Source organism: Aspergillus brunneoviolaceus, assembly GCF_003184695.1.
Source record: "Aspergillus brunneoviolaceus CBS 621.78 unplaced genomic scaffold BO95scaffold_56, whole genome shotgun sequence".
NCBI classification, from domain to species: Eukaryota; Fungi; Ascomycota; class Eurotiomycetes; order Eurotiales; family Aspergillaceae; genus Aspergillus; species Aspergillus brunneoviolaceus.
The window spans coordinates 233,280-253,434 of record NW_020290786.1 but is presented as its reverse complement, the minus strand read 5'-3'; the positions used below and the strand labels follow the sequence as shown (position 1 = coordinate 253,434).

The 20,155-nt window shown below is 54.3% G+C and overlaps 3 protein-coding genes across 3 annotated transcripts; 1 reads left to right on the top strand and 2 right to left on the bottom strand.

Annotated features, from left to right (window-relative positions):
* Positions 1-1,343: 1,343 nt before the first annotated feature.
* On the bottom strand, positions 1,344-8,218 carry mvp1 (sorting nexin Mvp1; the record flags this gene model as incomplete). Its single annotated transcript, XM_025588324.1, has 14 exons — positions 1,344-1,553; positions 1,636-2,229; positions 2,286-2,428; positions 2,488-3,240; positions 3,322-3,799; positions 4,669-5,361; positions 5,409-5,617; positions 5,639-5,690; positions 5,715-5,793; positions 5,815-6,048; positions 6,073-6,440; positions 6,468-7,454; positions 7,476-8,034; positions 8,109-8,218. The coding sequence occupies 14 exons, from the start codon at positions 8,216-8,218 to the stop codon at positions 1,344-1,346; spliced, it is 5,469 nt and encodes a 1,822-aa protein (XP_025439743.1).
* A 469-nt stretch (positions 8,219-8,687) lies between these two features.
* BO95DRAFT_484230 (uncharacterized protein) lies at positions 8,688-11,757 on the top strand. Its single transcript, XM_025590329.1, has 2 exons — positions 8,688-8,888; positions 8,954-11,757. Exons 1-2 carry the CDS (start codon positions 8,724-8,726, stop codon positions 11,639-11,641), a joined length of 2,853 nt encoding a protein of 950 aa, XP_025439742.1. The 5' UTR covers positions 8,688-8,723; the 3' UTR covers positions 11,642-11,757.
* Positions 11,758-12,647: 890 nt separating this feature from the next.
* On the bottom strand, positions 12,648-16,209 carry amdX (putative C2H2 transcription factor (AmdX); the record flags this gene model as incomplete). The annotated part of the gene is made up of 2 exons (XM_025585133.1): positions 12,648-16,114; positions 16,173-16,209. 2 exons carry the CDS (start codon positions 16,207-16,209, stop codon positions 12,648-12,650), a joined length of 3,504 nt encoding a protein of 1,167 aa, XP_025439741.1.
* Positions 16,210-20,155: the final 3,946 nt, after the last annotated feature.

The following is a 20,155-nucleotide window of genomic DNA, read 5'->3' as shown; positions in this document are numbered from 1 at the left end:
GTACATGTTTAAACTTCTCCCCCCAGAAGTACTGTACAGATCAGATCCGACTTTTGCGACGGACTGTTCTTTTGTGCTTCCCCGTGTGAGAGGTGGCATGTATGCATTTGGATAGGGAGGGAGGATAATTGTGGGATGACAGCTGAGACTGAATGGACTCTCTCAGACTCTCACACACCACCACATGGTGCCAATCATGGCCATGAGGCCATGACGACACAATCTCCAAACCTGCCGTGCAGGAAGAGACGACTAGGTAGAAAAAGAGACTAGCCCCGAGGCTAAACACAGAAGGAGACTAAGTTAACCGCAACAGCCAGAAAAGCCATCGTTTTGCCCAGCCTTGCAAGGCTGCAAATGCTCGGTTTCTGCCGGTCTTTATTGGCGGTCAGGAGCGAAAAGCGGAGCTACACTTGTCTCTCTTGGGATTAGTCTCCAGTGATGGTCCCCACTTCGTCTCGAACCAAGTCGGCGATTCGTTCATCCCGACTTGCCGACTTCCCGACGGGCCTGACTAACCGCCTTCTTCCCTCCCTCCAGCCCCCATCACGAGACCGAACAGAGAGACCGACCGGAGACTCGGAATACTTCCTGTACTTCTCATTCATACACTTGAAATCATTGACAGGCTTGTCAGGTGGTTGCTTGCTTGCTTGCTCCAAGAGCGCAGCATGACGGACGGCAAACACTACTACTCATACTCACAGTGATTCCTTCGGTCACTAAGTCCGCCCGCGCCGGTTCAATAGTTTATATATTTACCCTGTTTATCACCAAAAGAAAAAAAAGAACAAGCATTAAGAGTATCTTGATCACCTCCAGGTAACAGCGGAGAAGAGACCTAACTGGTCGACACTGATGGAACAGCTGTGGTCAACCAATGTGCCGGGCACGAACAAGGAATAACTAGCAGATACCTCACACTACAGCACGGTACGCCTGATTTGGCCGGGCCCAGCGATGCAATGTCTCCTGCAGGTCACTCCCAACCAAGCAAGCAACCCAACCATGTGTCCAACCCGTGATCTCTGCACTCGGGGGCCATCAGCGCAAGGTGTCCAAAACGGCAACCGTTCAACTGTCCAGAAGAAAAAGAAACCTAAAATTAACACTCTGCAGGCGGTAGGTCCGTCTGCCAAACAGGGATGCGTACAGGGGGCTAGAGTCGCTGCAGGAAAACCACGATCAAAAATCACTTCGGCAGGATAGCGCGAGTAAAGAAAAAATTCTCTGAGATACAGTAGGCAGGAGGCACGGCGCAAGAATTTAAGACCAAAAAAAGAGAAAAAAAAAAGAAGAAAAAGCAATGTTCAGTGCCAGTAATTGACACGTGCATCAGTGCATCAGTCCCCTAACGGCATGCCCTCCACTTGATCGCTGAGTGACCGCCAGTTGTCCGCCTGCAGCTCCGAGTACTTGACCCGCTCCTGACTCCAATCTTGATGCAGCCGGCTGATGTGATACTGACTTTGCTGGAAAAACACGAGTTCGTCCCGAATGCACTCCTTGATAAACACCCCACGTGCGTGTTGTTGCACAATTGATTCCTTGTCCTGCAATCCCCGACGAGGCAACCGGGTTAGCCATCCCAGTCTGAACCACTGAACCAGAATCAGAAATGAACATTCCACATACCTTGAAGATAGCTTCTTCCACCTTTTCAATTTCGCCCGGTTTGACCGTGTTCTGGGGCCGGGCCCGCAGCTCCTGCAGCTTGCGCTCGTTGTTCTCAATGCGACGCTCCAATTGGGGGATGTTGTTACGAGCATATCGGTCCCGCCGATCAAACATCTCTCGCACACTGACCAGACAGTCGCGTTGGCGCTTGAGGTCCTCCAACATCCCATCCTCCCAAGCCCGAGCCTCGTCCTCCAGCAGACTCTGGCTTGCCGACAGATGCCGTGCCGTGGCCTTGATTCCCTCGTTGAGCAACGGCACATCGTTCGTATCCACTGCGTAGGTGTCGCGTGTCACCTCGGTCAGCGACTGCAGCGCCAGGGAGAACCGCAGGTGATCGGCAGCAAGCCCCTCGTTGCGCTTCGCCAACCGCTCCAACAGCGTGCACAGGTTGATGTACACCTCTGCCGACCGTTTGACCCCACCGCGGACCGTATCGAACAGGTCTGTTAAGTTGGAGGGGAGCGAGTCTTCAAGATCGGGGGGTAGGGCTCGGCCCGCAAATTCGTCCTGCACTGAAATGGTCGCCTGTTTCCGCCACACCGAAAGTTCCTGTCCCAATGTCAGACCATCCACCGCTTTGACCACAACGAATCCAAAAGACCTACTGTCGGAACCGTCAAGAACATAACCACCAATTGCTCCTGGCTCAAGACCGGATGCCGAACGAGCGCATTCGTAAATCGTACAAGTCCCCTACGACGTTTTTCCAGGAAGGAATTGGAGTCCGCTGAAAGGTGAGTGCCATTGACTTGGGAAAGGTGTGTAAGCTTGGAGGACAGCTTGTAGCAAGCCTCAATATGAACGTACCTGAGATCCTCTTGGGGGGCAGCAGTGGCAATTGGCGGAACGGATAGCGTTTGTGGAGGCAGTCCAGGAGCCACACGAAGTCACTGTACCGTCGAACCACGGTGCTCCCTCTGCGGGCAGACTTGACTTCATAATTGCGATGCTGGAACATGAACATGCCTTCCTTTTCTGGAAGCAGGGTGATCGTGATCACCTCCTCCATACGGGTATTCGTAACTCTACCGATGCCTAAGGACCGGCGACGGGGATTGGAGTCGCCTTGGTCGCTCCCAGGTGGGCCAAAGCCTCCAAGTCCAGCTCGGACCGGCCCTCCCAGTCCATGTCCATCCGAGGTATTTCCAATGTTGTCTCCCCATCCAAAGCCAGGGTTAGCAGAAGAACCCAAGCCCGCCCCTCCATTGGGATGGGGATTCTCTGGCGCATCCTGCGGGCCGCTGGTATCACTGGCTCTGCTAGCCCATGCATTGGTCCCGGATCGTACGCTGCCATAACCATTGAGAACGGGGTGTTCGGATTCGGTTTGGGCATGGGCGTGTCCTCGATGCAGCTGAGGGCTTCCCCACGGATCGGCTTCAAAGCTGCCCATGGACCCACGGGCGGACTGTCGCGAATGAGTTGAGCTTGGCTCTGGCGGCGGGGTGGCAGGGGCAGGAGGCGTAGTGGGACGGTCTTGTTGCGACGACTGCCCCGATGTAGCAGTTTCGTGTTTAGCGCGCAATGCGTCGAAGTAAGAGCACCTGGGCTGCGGGAGCTCTGTTCAAGTGGGCCGCGCACTTGCTGTTAGCTGCACGAGTCGGGTCTAAAGGATGACATGGAGGGTCCGCGACAACTCACTCTTGCGTCGATCGTCAACCGTATCGAATGTCAGGTCCTCCCCTTCCTGCGCTAGGCCCACGAGGGCCAGAAGCACGCTGAACTCGCCACGTCCTAGGCCAGTGGAGCTGTCTATATCGCCCGAGACAACCAAATTCAGGATTTTCTCCTGATCGCTGGCACTGAGTCCGCTGCTCGACAGGATTTCGCGGACGGACGTCAGGCCCACACCACTGCCCACGCGATCCCCCTCACTGAGCACCAGATCGTACGCATCGATATAGCTGTCAGGAACCTCATCTTGCGGAAGAAGAGTCTTCACAATTTGGTGTTTCGTCCGTTTGTTGACACTGTTGCCCCAGAGCGAGCCGGAGTTCAGCCCCTCGTCGTCGGCGAAGAGGGAGGAGGAACCCGCATTTCCTGTGTTCCCACCGAAGGACGGCTCGTCTGCGAAAAGGGAGGACTTGGATCTCTGCGCGGAATTACCCAGCGCCGAATCCTCGGGAGATGTGCCAAAGAGCGACATGGAATGTCAACAGAGGGCGAACGGTCGGTATAGGGGGGTGATGGTGGATAGTGGAAGTGTTGTTGATGTCGCAGGAGGCCAAGGCAATGACGAAGCGGAGTGCGGTCGGAGGCGGGAGGGAGCGAAGGAGGCTGGCTGATAAGGGAGGAAAACAAGCTAATATAAAAATAGTTGCCAGGACTGTTAGACTGTTACAAGTGCGCAGACCGACAATTAGGAAAGGGGGAAAGATAGAAAAGGTCCTGCTCTTCTTCTTTTTCTTGAACAAAGGGAGATTGAGGTTGGAAGTTGGAGGTTTTGTTGTGGTTGCTGGAGCAAAGGTGGAGAGGGAGGAGGGAGAGGAGGGCGGTGATAAGGAAACGCGCTTGCGAAGGAGAGCCAGCCCAGCTTAAGGAGGAGGAATGGAATGGATGGAGTGATGTCGCCCTCGCCGATCCACTGCGGGAACCACCAAACCACACCAAACCACCAACTAATCCCTTCACAGCCAGTTCCGAGCTCCATCCTTGCCCACTGCACCTCAACCCCCCTCCCCGCTCATACGAACCAGCTACAGAGTACGGAGTACATACAAGGTAAAACGATCGAGGTACGTATCTCTTCACCGCAATGTTGAAATCCCACTAACAAATAAAAACTTGGAAATATCGAGCTACTCATACATTGCTCTAAGTTATATATATACACTAAAAATATAGGTTCTGGGGAATCAATGCTGAATCGCATCGCCGAGCTCTGCCCTGCAGTCGTCTCCGCGCATCAAACGCTGTCGCGTCGCTAACCTCCTCTATCTATATGCCTCCCTCGCTCGAGCTCTCGGATGACCGATCGTTGCATTCCACCTGACCTTCCCCAGGAGGCGATACAACAAAGTAGCCCTTCCGTGCCAGGATTTCCTGCCATTCCTGCTTGCCCGTCGCGAACACCAGCGACGGATTGGCATCCGATGGAAACCATCTCTCCTTCCGAGTATATGCTTTGTCACCCCCCTCAAGCGCTGCTCGACTGGCTCGGGTCTGTCGTGTGCGCTTGGCCCCCTTCCCATCACTGAAGAGAATTTCACCCAGCTGTAGCCGACGGTGTGCCAAGCGGAGATCATAGGCCATGATTCCTCGGATATACGGTCCTAGATCCTCAGCGATGGGACGCATTCCGTTTTCAAATGAAGGTGCCAAGCGGCCAGTGGGTATAGGGAAGATGTAATCCGCTCGTGTCATAGGCTCGAAGGCCGCATTGAATTCAGCACGGCCAAGACCAGCACTGGGGGGGTTATTCACTTTTTGCAGGACCCTTGCGCCATACTCCGATTCAGGATCTGGAGTCTTCTTATCCGAGGCTTTCATATTAGGAGACTGCTTGTCCTTTTGATATTCATGCGGGAAAGTCTTCTCTAGTAAAGTCTCGAAGGTGCAGCCCATGGCCGCCGGCATTGCTGTGTACTCCGGCATGATATCGGCGGAGAGCAATTGATAACCTTCCGTGTAGTTTGTCCTTTGCTTTTCCGGTAATGGAGGGATTGAGGGATCCATAGTGTCCTAAATGTGTTAGTTCGAAGATCTAGCATATGAAGAGAGAGGCTTACCAGCTTCATGTCAAGTGAGCAGCGGGAGCAGAGAAGGTCAAGGTCACTTTGTAAATCGGCAAGTTTGGACTTTTGCAATAATGTTTCTAGATGATCAGCGTTGGATATCGCATTCACCTGTTTCGTGCCCGAATGATACGAATCAGACTGCCTGACAGTGTTCATGGTCTGTGTTTCCTGCATGCTAAGCCGCCACCATGCAAGTGACTCTAGTCGAGGTTCAACCTCACTGTCTGGTCCGTGACTTTGCAGCATGTCGCGTCCAAACCAGCCCATGAATGGCTCGTATGCATTAAGACTCAGCACCCGAAGAGGGTCACCGTTCGGATCAAGGTCCAACCCCCGCGGCCAGCGATCAAGGATCCAGTCAAGGCCGGACTTCTCGCTGCCGATCGTCATCTGGCACCAGAAATCCAACTCCATGATAGATCGCCGGAGATCCCGACCTGTGCTGTCGTAGAGGCTCTCGACCGCTCCTCGTTTAAGCATGTGGCCCTCATTGGCAGCCACGAGAAGGAGATAGTCAACAGCAAGAACTTTTGGAGGAGGTCGGTAGCGAAGTATGGCATGAAAGGAGATGTCTTGGAGTGGAAGAAGTTTCTCGTTGTTGCAGGTGATGATGATTGGCCGTTTCGATTGGCTGATTAGCGTCATCACCCCGGACCAGAATCCCTTGTCTTCTTCGAAAAGGATGTCTGCCTCCTCCAGAAGAATGAAGGATTGCTTCTGGCCGCGAGAACGTTTCGTCTCTGACTCTAGTGTTGAGGACTTTGGTTCGGGTGCCGGCTTGGCCCCTGACTTGACAGTTGATGTTGACTGGAAGAACCCTTTGAGTTTATTCTGTTTCGGGTCCACTAGCTCGACACCACTTCCATCAGATGCACTGTCATCGGTGTGGTGGTGATGGACCAGATGGTTGCGTGTCATGTCACCTACACGGTCCAGGATGTCCTTGGCGCTCCGGCGATTTCCCGGGTTGATTTCGAACACCTCAAAGTCCAGCTCCTTGGCTACTGCATGAATCGATGCCGTCTTGCCACACCCCGAAGGTCCGCTTACCAAGATGACATTGGACATGCGGGTTCTCTCGGTCCCAGATTTTGAACCTAGCGCCATGTCACCAGCACGAACGACGGTCTTTTTGGTGGTCATGTCCGCAGCGAGTTCATCATCCGAGCCAGAAATTTCGTCCATCTCGGAGGCTTCCTCTTCACTGGATACAATAAAGCCGTCCAGCTTGTCCTTCTTGCGCTTCTTGCGCTTCCTCTCCTCCGTCTTCTTTTTCGCCGCATCGTCTTTGGGTGGTTTGCCTGTGTCGACCGCGGTGACCTTGAGATACTGCAGCCAATCGCGCAGCATAAAGACTTCCCTCGTGGCCTGGAGAACCTGCTCTGCAGATTGGGGAGCGTATTTTTGAGTCCAGCTAGCGGTGTCGCAAAGACCAAGGTCAAAAGCGGACATGGAACTGGTGAGCGAAGCGTGGAGTTTGGCGAGGGCAGCGTGACAAGTCTTATTCAGAGTACTCTTCTTCGTTCGTACAGATGAAGCTTGTTCGGAGAGTTGTCTGGTGACGGCGCATTGCAAGATCTTCCCACTGGCAACGTGTCTTCCAGGTATTCTCAGTATTCCTGACGCAGCGGAGGGGTTCTTGGGTAGCCGAAGTAAGAGGACATTTTCGTCGTCGGGGACATTGATCGCAGCAGCTTTGGACTTCTTCGGACCTAGGCCCCTCATGTCATTATTGAGGCTGTAGGATTCGAGATCGTCTGGTGTGCCCCTGACGTGTGTGAGGCCATGAGGTGGCCAGATTGGGTGCGCGAGTTCGGGGTATCTAGGTCGCTTAGCGAATGAACTCGGTGTTGATGATCCTAAAAAGCTTGAGCTAGATTTGAGAGGGAATCTCGGCGTCGAGTCGACTTGCTTAGTGTCTTTTCGTTGGGAGTTCGGGGGGGTTGCCTCATGAGCGTCTGTCTGAGTGTTGCAGTGATTCGCCTTTTGAGAGGACTTTTTCAGGAAGAACGGATGGGTTGCTTTAGCAGACTGCTCCTGTTTAGGTATAGAAGGTACCGCGGTCTGGTGGAGAGGCTTTGTGGCTGCGATGTGTTTCTTCCGACCACTGATAATGTCGTCTATGAGCTGGGCAAGCCTATTCTCCGAATTCGCTTCCACATTGTATTTAATGATGACAACCTTGCTCCCAAGAGGCTGAGCCTTTTGGTCAGCTGCTTTGCCGCGTTTATTCTTCCTCCCCTTTCTCGGATTGTCCTCAACCTTAGCAGACACCGGCGACGACAATAACTTCCCATTGGAATTCAATTTAATTGTCTTCTGCCTGGGCGACCTTCTCTCCCCTGACGCAATTACGACCTGAGGATTGCTGGGTGGAGGGTTTTCAATTCCCGGACTGGTCGGTGTCTTAGGCTGTGACTCCCCGGATTCAGGCTTGGTTGAGGACGGATTGACCGTAACCTGTGTCGTCTCTGCCGGGTCATCTTTGTCCGTCTTCCTTCGTTTCCTTCGTTCGGAATTTGGATCATGATCGAGCATAGCTAACGAGTGGACGCGGGATGTGTCGCAAGATTCGGAGGAATTAGGAGGGTTGTTGATTTCTGAAATAGGCCGGGCACTGTCGCCGTGAGATAGTTGGGGCTGCGCGGCAGCATCATTGACGGGGTTATGGATAATTGGGTCGGGTGCTACTCCGAAATCTGCTCACAGTCAGCCTTTGTATGAACTGAATGACGAACAGGGGAACGACCTTTGCGAAAGAAGGGGTGGATAGCCCTCTGTTCGCCATGTCCAGTGGCCATCAATTGAGAGACTCCAGATGATGAGCAGAAGCTCATCACCTGAAAGGAGGTTGTAGGAGAGATAACGGAGAGAACATGTAAAAGAAGGACATGAATTGCGCGGAGACGGCTTCCGAAATAACTTTCAGATCATGATGTAGACAAGGAGAGTCAAGGTGAAAGTGAGAGATGTTCGATGTTCTGGTGCGGTTGTAGTGATAAGCGGGCGGGCACCAAAAGACGCGCTGCGCGTGTTTCCGCGCCTTCAATTAAGGGCGGGATGAAAAGGCCGCCCGAGAGGGACTCGGCCTGCGGCCTGAGGCCTGAGGCTTTCTTGCACTGCCCGGACGTCATTCCCGCCTAAGCCGCTTTGGGTATCGGCACCGGGACCCGGAGCAACCATAAGCCCGGAAATTTTTCGGGGAGGCATACAGATCCATTTTCTTTCTGTGGAGGCTGACGCCGCAGTTTCATAGCGACAACGGTCGCAGTTTTGTCGCATACTCTGATCTCAACTGTCGCTACCATGGATTTGCAACCGCCGTCGGTGCTGGCTCAGTTGCCTCGCCCGTTGCACGCCTCAACCGGCAAAACCCACATCGGCGATGTCTTCAGTCTGGCCGAGTCGAAAAAGCGAAAGAGACATGAAGTCGTCGTTGCGGCAGATGGTGAAGCCGTGAACATTTACAACGTATGTTGTCACTTTTCAATCAATCGCATAAGGATTTCCATGCTGACGATTTTGCCTCTGGATAGATTCAAACCCCCAAATTGGTGACCTCCTACGCCGTCCCGCCGCAATCATCCTTCACTTGCCAGCCCTGCTCGGTGCGCAGAAAGATCCCCAGCAAATCCGTGGTCAGGAGACAGACGTACATCGCCTTGAAACAGCAGATCAAGGCATTCGTTGAAGAAAGTGGTGGCAATGGCTCCAGCGCCCCGGTGATTTCCTCCTCGTCCTACTCCGTCAGCGATTCAGATAGCCCAGTCAACTTCGTGGGGATTGTCCCCGGCCCTTCGACTGAGCAAGAACCTGAAGGCTCGTTCGACATTCTCGCCGTTCACCAAGATGGTCGCGTCCGCCGACTCTCTCCCGATCTCAAGACCCAGCGATGGAGCATGGAACACAGCGAGGTGGCCAAGATCAGCTCGACACACAGCGTCAACGCCTGTTTCCTTGTTGAATTCGAGGATGCGAAGAAATCTCTGCTCAAGCGCCGGCAAGACCTTACAGCTTTGGCGCTCGGCAGCCTCACCGATAGCGGCGTGGATGAGCCTTCGATTCTGTTGGTCGTCTCGCACCCCAATGGATCCGATCCGGTCAAACTCAGCGACGTCAAAGTCCAGATGTTCTCCGTGCCCTCCGACGCTACCCTTCTAGAGCGCAGCATCGATGAAAGCCAGAAGATGAGACACCTGCTCACGATCAGCATCCCCGAGGTCAGCGGACAGGAGACCATTGAGCGCCAGGGCTCGCAGTGGTACTTCCACTCCGGATCGGCTGGACTGAACCTCTCGTTCCCACACGGACATATCAACTTCGATCTCTCCCAGTACGCCCCCACGCTGACGTCGAAGTTCATCCTCGAAAATGAGACCTTCTCGTCAATCATGCGCATCTCGCCCCAATCCGTGATCGGTGCTGGTCAATCGATGATTGCCGTCTACGACACCCAATACCAGTCCATCCAGCGGAGTATCGCCGTTAGCGACGTCCCGGCGAGTGGCTCATCCAGCGTCAAGGCACCCACGACCTTCGTCAGTTACTTTGCCCGATTGGGGGTCGCCCTCGCCACGAAGAACAACACTCTACTGGCGTTCGACTTGAGCTCCTCGAGTCTCGCCGGCGGGCCCCTCAAACGCCCTCGCGACGGCCTCTTGATCGACGCCATCGGCCGCGGTATCGGGCCCTCATACGCCCAGTCCGACCTTAGCTCGAAGAAGCTGCGAACCGAGGATGCCGCCGTCTTTGGGCTGACTGCCAAGCAGACCGTGCGGTGGACGCAGCTGACCAACGATCTCCGCGAGTGCGTCAAGAGCAACAATGCCAGCGCCTTCGACACGGCAGTGCAGCGGTTCTTCGGCGCCGGAGAGTCCAAGACCCTCCCGGGGCCCGGAAAGTTCGTCAACTCGGAGCTGACGCTCTTCCTCCTGACCCTGATCTTCTCCCTGAAGGAGGAGAACAACACCCAAACCAGCAAGGACACGCTCTCCGCGCCTACCGCCTCCCGCCTCTCGATAGCCATCTGGCCCGAACGCACCTGCCAATGGCTCATCAACATCGGCCACCTTTCGCAGGCCAACGTCGAGATCGCCCTGCGCCGCAGCATCAAGCCGCGCATCCTGCAACCGCTGCCCGTGGGCTCCTTCGTGCAGGGGCTGGTCGACTCGGACCCGACGCTGCAAAGACTCAACAGCGTGCTGTCCGGCCGGGTGGTGCTCTCGACCAACGAGCTCGCCTACGCCCTGCGCCTGTTCCTCGACAAGGCGCGCTCCAGCGCCATCATCCTCGAGGAGGCGCGCGCCAAGCTCCTCACCTCCGGCGAAACGCAGCCCGATCACGATGAGGAGATGTCCGACTCCCCGGCCGACCCCTCCACAAACTCAGACTCCAACGCCCTCGTCACGACGACAACAACAACTACTCCAACGGAGCCCGCCACCCTCCACAACATCTACAAGGGCCTCAACACGACCCTGCACATACTCCACACCCACCCGCCCGCCACCCTCACGACTGCCCTCCGCTCCGCCCTCACCCGCTCCGAACTGATCTCCATGGTCCACCACCTCCGCCTCTGCCTCGCCACCAGCGGCCACACCACCCGCTTCACCGAGAACCCGCCGACCCCGATCTCGCCGGACCAGACCAACCCCGCCCTGCCCCTCGACACCATCACCACCTGCCTGAACGCCGCCATCGACGCCATCGGCCCCTCGGGCTGGATCGCCGCCGCCGCCTCCCCCGGGGAACCCTTGGCCGAAAACAGCCAGGAGCTGATCGCCGACATCAAGTCTGAGATCTCCGCCGCCCTCGCCGGCGTCGAGGAGGCCACCTATCTCACCGGCATTCTCCGGGAGTACCTCCGCTACACGAATAGCGTCAAGGCCACCACCGCTGCCGTCACCACCACCGCCGTTGCTGAGACGGCAGTCATCCCCGCGACCGAGCAGCCCGTCACCCCCGCCAATGTCCGGTACGAGAAACTCAACGGCGCCGACCTGGTCATCTTCGGTGCCGGCGACGGCGAGGAAGGCGGCGCCGGCGGCGAGGCCGCCGGTGGGAAGCTGTTGCCCCTGTCGCTCAAGGCCGCCGCCCACGACGTCAGCAAGACCAAGGTCAAGAAGGAGACGGGCGAGGTCAAGGCCCGCAGTAGTCGAGAGATCGGGTACCTGCGGCGGAAGGCCGTGGGGAAGTATTCTTTCGAGAGGCTGTTTGTATAGTTACGTACCAAAAGATTCAAAGTGGAATGGGGGACAACGACGAGGAGAGAGAAGAGAGATTGTATGCGGACACACATACTTTACTTACATTTATTACTGGATGGATAGAAAAAGTGACGTCTTGGTTGTGCATTATCATCTTTTGCGTTAGGTTGCGGGGCTGTAGTAGAGTGTAGTTTGTTCAGTTGTCTCGTCTGTCCTCTCGACTGCAGATGGTCTATGCCAATGGGCTTTGACTGGTAGTTCAGCTGCTGATGGCAAATTATAATAACTTCCTACTACTGCAAGCCACTCATTCGTCCCCGAACTACACTCTGCATCTGCTACCCCCTACACTCAAAAACTTCAACCATGTCCGGTCATCGCACATTGTATTCGCATATGTACAGGTTGTATCTCAAGTGTATATGTGCACAGCTATCAAAAGGGTCCGGCTTATGCCACCCGTCATGTCAGTCTCACATCGTACTGCTGATCCAGGGTATCGTGACAATTCCAGCATTTCGGTCGTTAGGCCCACAGTTTCTCTCATGCCCCGCCAAGTCCTGCCTGTCCAAAATCAACAATAAAAATAAACATCAAACATCGTAGATCGAACCTTCGTTCACAAATACATAAAAATCAACTCTCGATATCAAGTACAGAACGCACAAAATAATCATATAAAATCACAGTGGGGCACTTGCGTGATAGCGTCAACGTAACGAAGGGTGCACCCGTGATGGCATAGCGCACCAGCCCCTCCAGTCTGGCAGCATCGCTGGGTTCTCACCAGCCAAGGCACAGGGTAACTTTTGTAGGGGGATTCTTCAAGAGTCTTCCAGAAGGATCAGGATTGTATAAATAGGCCCGAAAGACGCACCAATTCATGGTTATATCGTCCAGCAAAACCACTCTAGGAATAAAACGATGGCAGACCGGTAGCACTGCATCGTCGGTCGTGTGATTTGTCCGCAAGCAGAAAGAATATTATAGCACGCACGAGTTTGAGGCAGAGGCATCGAGGCTAGTTCCCCCCGAGAGTTGAGTTGTGCGCTCGTTCCTTCAGCCGCAGAGCTTGCGCTTCAAGGGATCGAGCCATGATCTTGATCATCGGCCAGACAGCGGCCCGGTCGAGAAGACTGGCTGTAGCAACCAGGATCTTGCAGCCGTAGCCGCCCTCCACAACACTGGGCAGGCGCTGGAGAACGCTGAGAGCCGACGTGGTGACGCTGCTTTGCACCTCTCTCTGCATCTTATTTTCGATGTTTCCCAGAATCTCCTTGATCTTCTCTATGAGTTTGCAATCTTCGTCTTCCAGCAACAGGAGATTGGCGGCCTGGGCCAGATCCACTTCGTCACGGCCAAGAACACCAAGATACGGGCCGACACGTTCCTGGACCGTCGTAATCCACTCAGCGATCACCTGAGCGCAATCAAAAGTGCACATCGCGCATTGAATGGGTAGTTCTCGACAGGTGAACTCTGCAAAGGTGTTTCCCAGTTGGTCAGACATGCTAATTGAGTCTGCTGCATAGAATGCAGCTCGGCGCAAATGCCTTTCCCGTTTCGACTGGCCTGATCGATACACTCCCATCAAGGTTTGCATAGGTTGCTCCTGCGTCGAAGTGGTTGAGATGGCAAGGTCCGCAACGCCCAGGTCGGCGATCGAATCGCGACGGTGGTCCATTTGGGCCGACGCTTCCGTGATCGAAGGATCCAGTACCTCCGACGGGACATCGTCCAAAGGATGGACTAGCTCAATTCCGCGAGCAAGCTCATCAGACATAGCATTCCAGTCGCGTTGCCAGAATGCCTCCTTGCATCGGCCGAGGTTGACAAACAGCCTTACATAGGCAAGATCCAGCAGCGGGATGCTGTCGGCTGACAGAGGCCCGGCACCGAAAGGATTCGGACGTTCCAGACTGTGGACAGGGTTGCTGGCCCAAGCAGTCTGCCAAGCACGTAAGGCGGGCTCGATATGCGCCTGCATGGCCTCTGTTTCGCGAGATGTCCATTGCCGGCCTAGATGCCGTTGTCGAGTCTCCCAAATGTAATTATGCAGCGCATAGATGAGGACTAGACAGCCAAATGTACTAGGTTGCAGGGTAGATGCAGAGGAGCTTTGAGAAGACTCATCACCGGGCGACTGTGCTTGATTCGATGGGGTCGATTGCCGCTCGCGTTGACTGGCAGTCAACAGATTTGTCAAGGCAGAAGGGAAGGGAGTAGCGCTCTTGGTCGACGAGTAGCCGCCCAGTTTCTTCCACTCCTGGGGTGATTCCGCAGCCCACAAATCCTCCTCGCAAGGCAAGTTCAGACGGATTTCGGAGTTGGTGAGAGCGGGGGCGTGGTTATAGGCGGAAACTAAAAAGCAGGACAGACAGAATATCGCATAGAGAGTACGCTTGCGTTCTTCCACAATCTTCCAGTCGAGCCAATCCTTTTTCTCTTTCGGCCGCCCAGAGGATGACTGGTTCTGGGTCTCAAACTCAGCGCCATTCGGGTTACTGAGACCGGCTGACCGATGGTCTTGTGGAAGATCCTTGGCATCCACGTGATGGGTGAGCTCAGCCGCCCGAGCAAGGCTGACAAGCGCTGCACAATGTGTGCTTGCGATGTCAGCCGAAGTCTTGTCGCCACACGTATGGCCGTAGATGACATTCAACAGCATCGCTTGAACCAGCCATAGCGGAGTATTTTGCACGGAGCTATCGCGCGCGTGGCTGGCTCGCCCGAATGCGGCTGACATGTCCACCTTACGACGTTCCTCAAGATAGAGTTGAATCATTTTCTTGGCAGCCTCGAAGAGATCTTTCGATGCAGCGGTGTCAAACTCGTAAAGTGCTCCAATGGCGGCCATGGACAAAATCAACGAGCCGCCACCGCCAGAGACACCGGTCGAGCACAGATTCAAATGTCCACTGGGAGTTCGGAGATTATTGGTGTATTCGGGAGCCTGGAAATCAAGCGTGGGAATGTGGAGGAATGGCATGTGCGGGTGGAAGTAGGTAATGTAGGCGGAAATATAACGCTGCATGTCCAAAGTGCTGGGCAGCGGGCCGGAGCTGCTGAGGCTGGAAGGGCGAGAGAAGAGATCACGATATTGTACCATGCTGCTAGCAGGTTGAGAGTATTTGCGATGAATCAGACCGGTCGGATGGGCCATGCTGGCTAATAAAGCCTGTCGGGTGGAGTCTGTAAAGGTATCCGAGGAGGTTGGGGCATGGTGAGATCGTAGGGCACTATTCGCGAAAGGCAAGTTGAGAGGATTAGGAGATTCTCCGTTGGTTGCCATAGAGGATGGGAACATACTCTGCGAGTGTCCTCCCATGATGGGCTGGCCCACTGAAGTCATGGACGGAGGGGTGGCATACGTCTCTGCGAACGGATTCTGCGCCAGCAAGGACTTGGGAGAAACGGTCTCTGGAGGGATTCCTAGATCGTTAAAACTAGCCGGGTAGTCAAGAGAGTACTGGTTCGCAGAAGCGGCAGTCGTGTGGGGCGGGAACGGATTGTGCCAGCTTGCGGACGAGATGGAGTAGCGGTTCGACCCGTCCATCATGGCCTCGCTGATACCGCTCTGACTTCCGGTGCTCATGGCCGACGGAGATGACTCGTCGATGGCGGAATCGTTGCTCTTACGCATCTGCATCGACGGGTCGTAGCCGTTTATCCAATCGAAGTGGAAATCATCCTCCATCATGGGATCCGTGGGGGGCATGTGGTGAACCGCATGCGTGTAGGGCGATGAGGGTGAGTCGTTGCCGTACGCTTGAGGTGAGCCGCCAAAGTGGAGCTGGGCGGGGTTGATGGTGGTATTATAGCTCATTGCCAGGTCTGGGACGCTGAGGTCAAAGGTTCCATAGACGGGAGCCGTCCGCAGTCCCCCAGACAGGTCAATCGGCAAGCCCGACGTATCCAGCTTGGTGAGTCCGTTCACCGGGGGATGATGTCCTCCTGCAGAGAATCCACGGAAATCCATGTTAGATCCCACCGAAGCAGAACCAATGCTCGGGTGATAAGCATGGGCCGGGTGACCGGAGCCAGCGGTCGGAGGGTTGGTTGCACCGACTAAACCCAGCGAAGCACCGTCAATATGACTGATGGTATTGGCACGAGGACGCATCGTGCTGGGATTGCTGACGATGGAGTTCTTCCGAACTCGGTTCGACGTTCCCGTCCCCGCGGTGCCGGTGCTCTCCCTGCGCGCATTCCGTGGACGTGACGATGGGGTGGTTGTCATATGCAGCTTCTGCTGGTGTCTCAGAAGCAGATCGCGACGAGCAAAGCAACGAGCGCATTCGGGGCACTCGAAGGGCTTCTCTTTAGTGTGCGACCGCTCATGGCGCTTGAGATGCTCCAATCGCGCAAAAGAGCGACCGCAAGTGGTACAACCGTGTGGACGTGGCTTGTCAGTCTTCGGAGGAGGAACGGACCCGGCAGCACTGTTCGCACCATTGGCGTCCTTCTTGGTGCTGGCTTTGGAGGGTGCTGGTCTTGTTAGGGATCAAGAGAGCCATGAGCGAGACCTGTAACTGCAGTCACTCACCCGATAGGTCACCCGGGACCTCGCTGATGCTGTCCATTTTGGGGCTCGTGGCCGGATCTTGGCCTACCATTGAGGCGAGTAGCATCCTATATCACCTGATATTCTTGTGTTCACCAGTGCAGTCACTGGTTTCGGAGGGAGGCTTTGATGCAGGAGTAGGCCTCTTGAATGATGGAGGGACGAGAGCGGGTGAGAGGGGTGGCGGCGATAAATGTATCGAATATCGAGGCGATAGGGAAGGGATCACAGAACAGGGGAATGAGCAAAACCCGACATTGACCGCATGCTGATTCAACGGGAATTGAGGTTAGTTTTGGACCATCATTTGCTCGGAATTGACGAGGCAGGAAATAAAGTGCGGGCAACCAACGGAACTCACCAGAAGACAGGAGGAACCCAGTAACTCTAAGTCAAGTACAAGTAGACAATTAGGGAAGGAAGGATGTCAGGATGACAGAAAATGAGGTGATCGAGAGGACGGAGAGAACGGAGAGGACGGAGAGAAGAATTGGAGGGATATTGTGAGGTGAAATAGTACAAAGAATAGCGAGACGAGGTAGGAAGGTGGGTAGGGGAAGGTGGCAAAGTGGTTCTGTTCCTGGGGGGGGAGGGTTGATCTCGGGGGGGTCAGCGCAACTTTAATCAGCAGGGGGGGGGGGGGGGGGGGGGGGGGGGGGGGGGGGAACAGGTAGGTAGGTAGTAGCATTCAACAGTCAACTCTTTTCAAGGGAAAACAATAAGAAGAGAGAGCAAAGACTCAAGAGTAGAAAAGAATTGTAATTCACCAGGAGAGAAGAATAACAAGAGATTAATGATAAGATGACGAAAGGGACTGAAGAAGTCACTCCACAGCTATCTCATTTAGTAGTAGTAGTGGTGGTGGTGGTAATGAGAGGTGAAGGAGACAAGGTAGTGGAGGTAGTGGAGGTAGTGGTGTGAGTGAGCAAGAGAGAGAGACAGGAGAGAGAAAGAGGAAAGTGGATAAGCCGGAGATAACCGAATGGGGAATGGGCCTGTCTGGTTCTCGATAAGCTGGGGGATGACTGACTGGCACTGACTGCAAACAGTACTCCGTACCTAGGATCAACCCGCGTATTCTAGATTCAAATCGTTCAAAGAAGACAAATCCACCCGCCCAGATTCTAGAAAGCTATCCAAAAAGAAAAAAAAAAATGGAAATCGCAAGGAAATGGATGCAGAGAAATGATGTGCAGAATGGGTGAGTGGATAAGGCAAGTGAAGGAGGGAGGGAGGTAGAAAAAGGAGGGAGAAGGAAGAAAGGTTGATGTCTGAGCAAGGCTGTAGCCGACAGACAGACACTGTCAGTCAGGTAAGGTAGGTAACTAGTAGTAGGAACACTACTTCTCCCTTTCCTAGCACAGAGCAGTTATGAGAACAACACTGGTTCTTTCATTCACTCACTCATTCATTCATTCATTCACAATTTTGTAGCACCAGCATCAGCAGCAGGGCAAAGATTGTCTTTGGATGTTGCACGGGAAATTCCAGGCAGATAATAATAAATTCATTGCAGTCTTTACATGCCTCCAAGGCGACACCCGACCCAACGTCGTCAGCAAGCCGTGCTCCGGCCAGACTTATCCGGGTGAGGGATTATTAATGATTCCAATTATAGGAAGGTAGAGAATAAGTCAGACAGTCAGTAATAAGAAAGTAATTTAATTAATTGCGATCGCTCGTTTACTCTATCTCAGATTACAGATTAGGAAGATGAAGTGTACACAGTAAGCTGAAGGGAAGGGTAACCAGGTTACATACACGCATACAAACAACGAACCAGCTTAGTCACTCCAGCCTGTCCCCCAATGATCCGAGCCGGATTGCAGCCAGAGTGGGGCAGGGCGGGTTCAATCCGTGGTCAATTTGAAGCCAACTACGGAGTACAGTAGAGCATGGGCCATGACAGGAAAAGACCCCAAAGGTGCGTGCCAGCAGGGCCCCACTAATTACGCTAGTGCTTGATACAGTCAATCACTCAGTCAATCATTCAACCCAGTCACGGGGGAGAGACCCACCTCTCAAATTGCAATCAATCATGATACCGTTTTGTGACGCCGATACCGTCTCACCCGGACATCGGGGATCGTACGCCGCCTGTCACTGCACTGGAAACCACCACCCACCAGACGTACCTTGTCGTCAGTACTACCCTTAACAAGTTAATCGAGTAGACAAGACTGTCCTCGATCGTCTTCGAAACCACCCCACGTAGACTACCCATAGCTATGGCTAGACAATTGACCACTTCACTAAGTCTTAGTACGGTCTTAAGTGGCTGCCACTATGACGTGGGGGAAAGTTCTGCAGCAAATCGTCCCGTCCTCCCCTTCCCTAACTCCGGGGACTCTGCTCAGCGACGGGGAAAACAACACAGTCACTATGGCAGTGAAATAGACTTTATCATGGGCTACAGAGTACATACAGACGGGAAACTTACTATCTTCCTGGAAATCGACTCTGTCAGAACATCACCCAGTCCACCCCAGTAGGCCTGGGGCTCCCTGCATCGAGCAATCCCAAAAGCAGCCAATTCCTGTCTCTTGCACGAAATAGGCTTGCACGGGCGATCCTGGTCATATTCTGCAGTGTAAGCTCGGATGCACCCCGATGTCGACCGGAAGGTATCGCTTGCCAGGCCAATTCCTCATCGGAACCCGGCTATGACTCTGAAAGACTGGAAAAACCACGCGGAAATCCTACGGTGGTGTGCACAACGAGGGAGGCTGTGGGAGGCGAGACATGAATGCGATGGGTGAGCCCCCCTGCCTGAGGAAGCCGACATTCGGTCAAGACATCCATTGCGCTGCTGCCTGCTTGTCGCGGGAGTACAGTACAGTCGGATTTCCCGTTTCTCAGGCTCAAGCGACTCGAAGCAAGCATGCAATGACTCTGACGATGGCCAGGGTGATGGTCACGAACAACATCCGAAGGACATAAAGACTCTGGCGAAAGGTAATCAGTGAACAGCCTTGACAAACAATTGCCCTCGAGGCTCACTATCTTGCCTTATCGTCGGCAATTGTATTGTATGTTAAATTACCGGTGAGTCGTTGGGAGGCGGTCCGGAACTAGTCGCAGTCGCAGCAAACTGGAAGACCACTAGCCCAACTAGGCAGTTTCACGACCTGCCCGGCCTTGCACCGAGAGCAAAGAGCTGGCAAAAGAGACAGGTCCTCCAAACGAGTAAGTTCTCGGGTACAGTACGGTAAGACGACCGAATTCAAACCCTCCAGGACTGTAAGACGTGCGTTGTACGCCATTGCTGGTATGCAGTAAGATTACGACGGTCTTGGCCGGGATCATATCCACCAGGTAGGTCACGGGCCGTTGACGGTGCTCCTGGTCGCATCAACTCCTGGAAGACTAAGTTTAACACGAAATCCAACCCCGGACCTCGTGACCCGGCTGGATCGGCCAGTATCGCTCCTGAGAGCGCAGTAGGCACGGGGGTGAGTTTCACTTTCGCATTGCCCCTTCCCCAGAAATGGTTCAGTACGAGCATACAAAGAACTCACCGCGAGTTTCCCTCACCGGCTAAGGGAGCTTGCAACAAGGAGATGGGAAGCTGGAAAGTTTGGGGTTCTCCAAAAACCCATGGACCGAGGTTGCTTGCTTGCTGGCTTGCCTGCGTGCCTGCTTCGGACTGGTGAGGGTAGTGGCGGCTGGCACCGCCCGCTAAATCCTCCCAATTCAGTCAATTGCAACTGTCGCGACCAGGAAATTCGAAGTGGACATTCCCAGGACCCCAAGGCCGGCCGGACCGCAGTGGGCAAGCAAGCGTGCGCCATTTTGTGGGGGAAAGGAATGGCATTGGAATGAAAGCAACTTTGCGGTTTTGTGGGGGATTTCCCTGGATCCGGCGGGTAATGTCCCAATCGTCTCCGTTCGATCCGTCCTGGCGGGTGGATCCATTCGGTCATCACTCCTTGAATAATGAGAGGACTTTTCACTCCGTAGGTACA

Excerpts from the sequence above, each read along its gene's own strand:
- BO95DRAFT_484230 (XM_025590329.1), top strand. The coding sequence starts at position 8,724 with ATGGATTTGCAACCGCCGTCGGTGCTGGCTCAGTTGCCTCGCCCGTTG. Across the intron at positions 8,889-8,953 it reads AAGCCGTGAACATTTACAAC|ATTCAAACCCCCAAATTGGT; the intron begins GTATGTTGTCAC and ends GCCTCTGGATAG.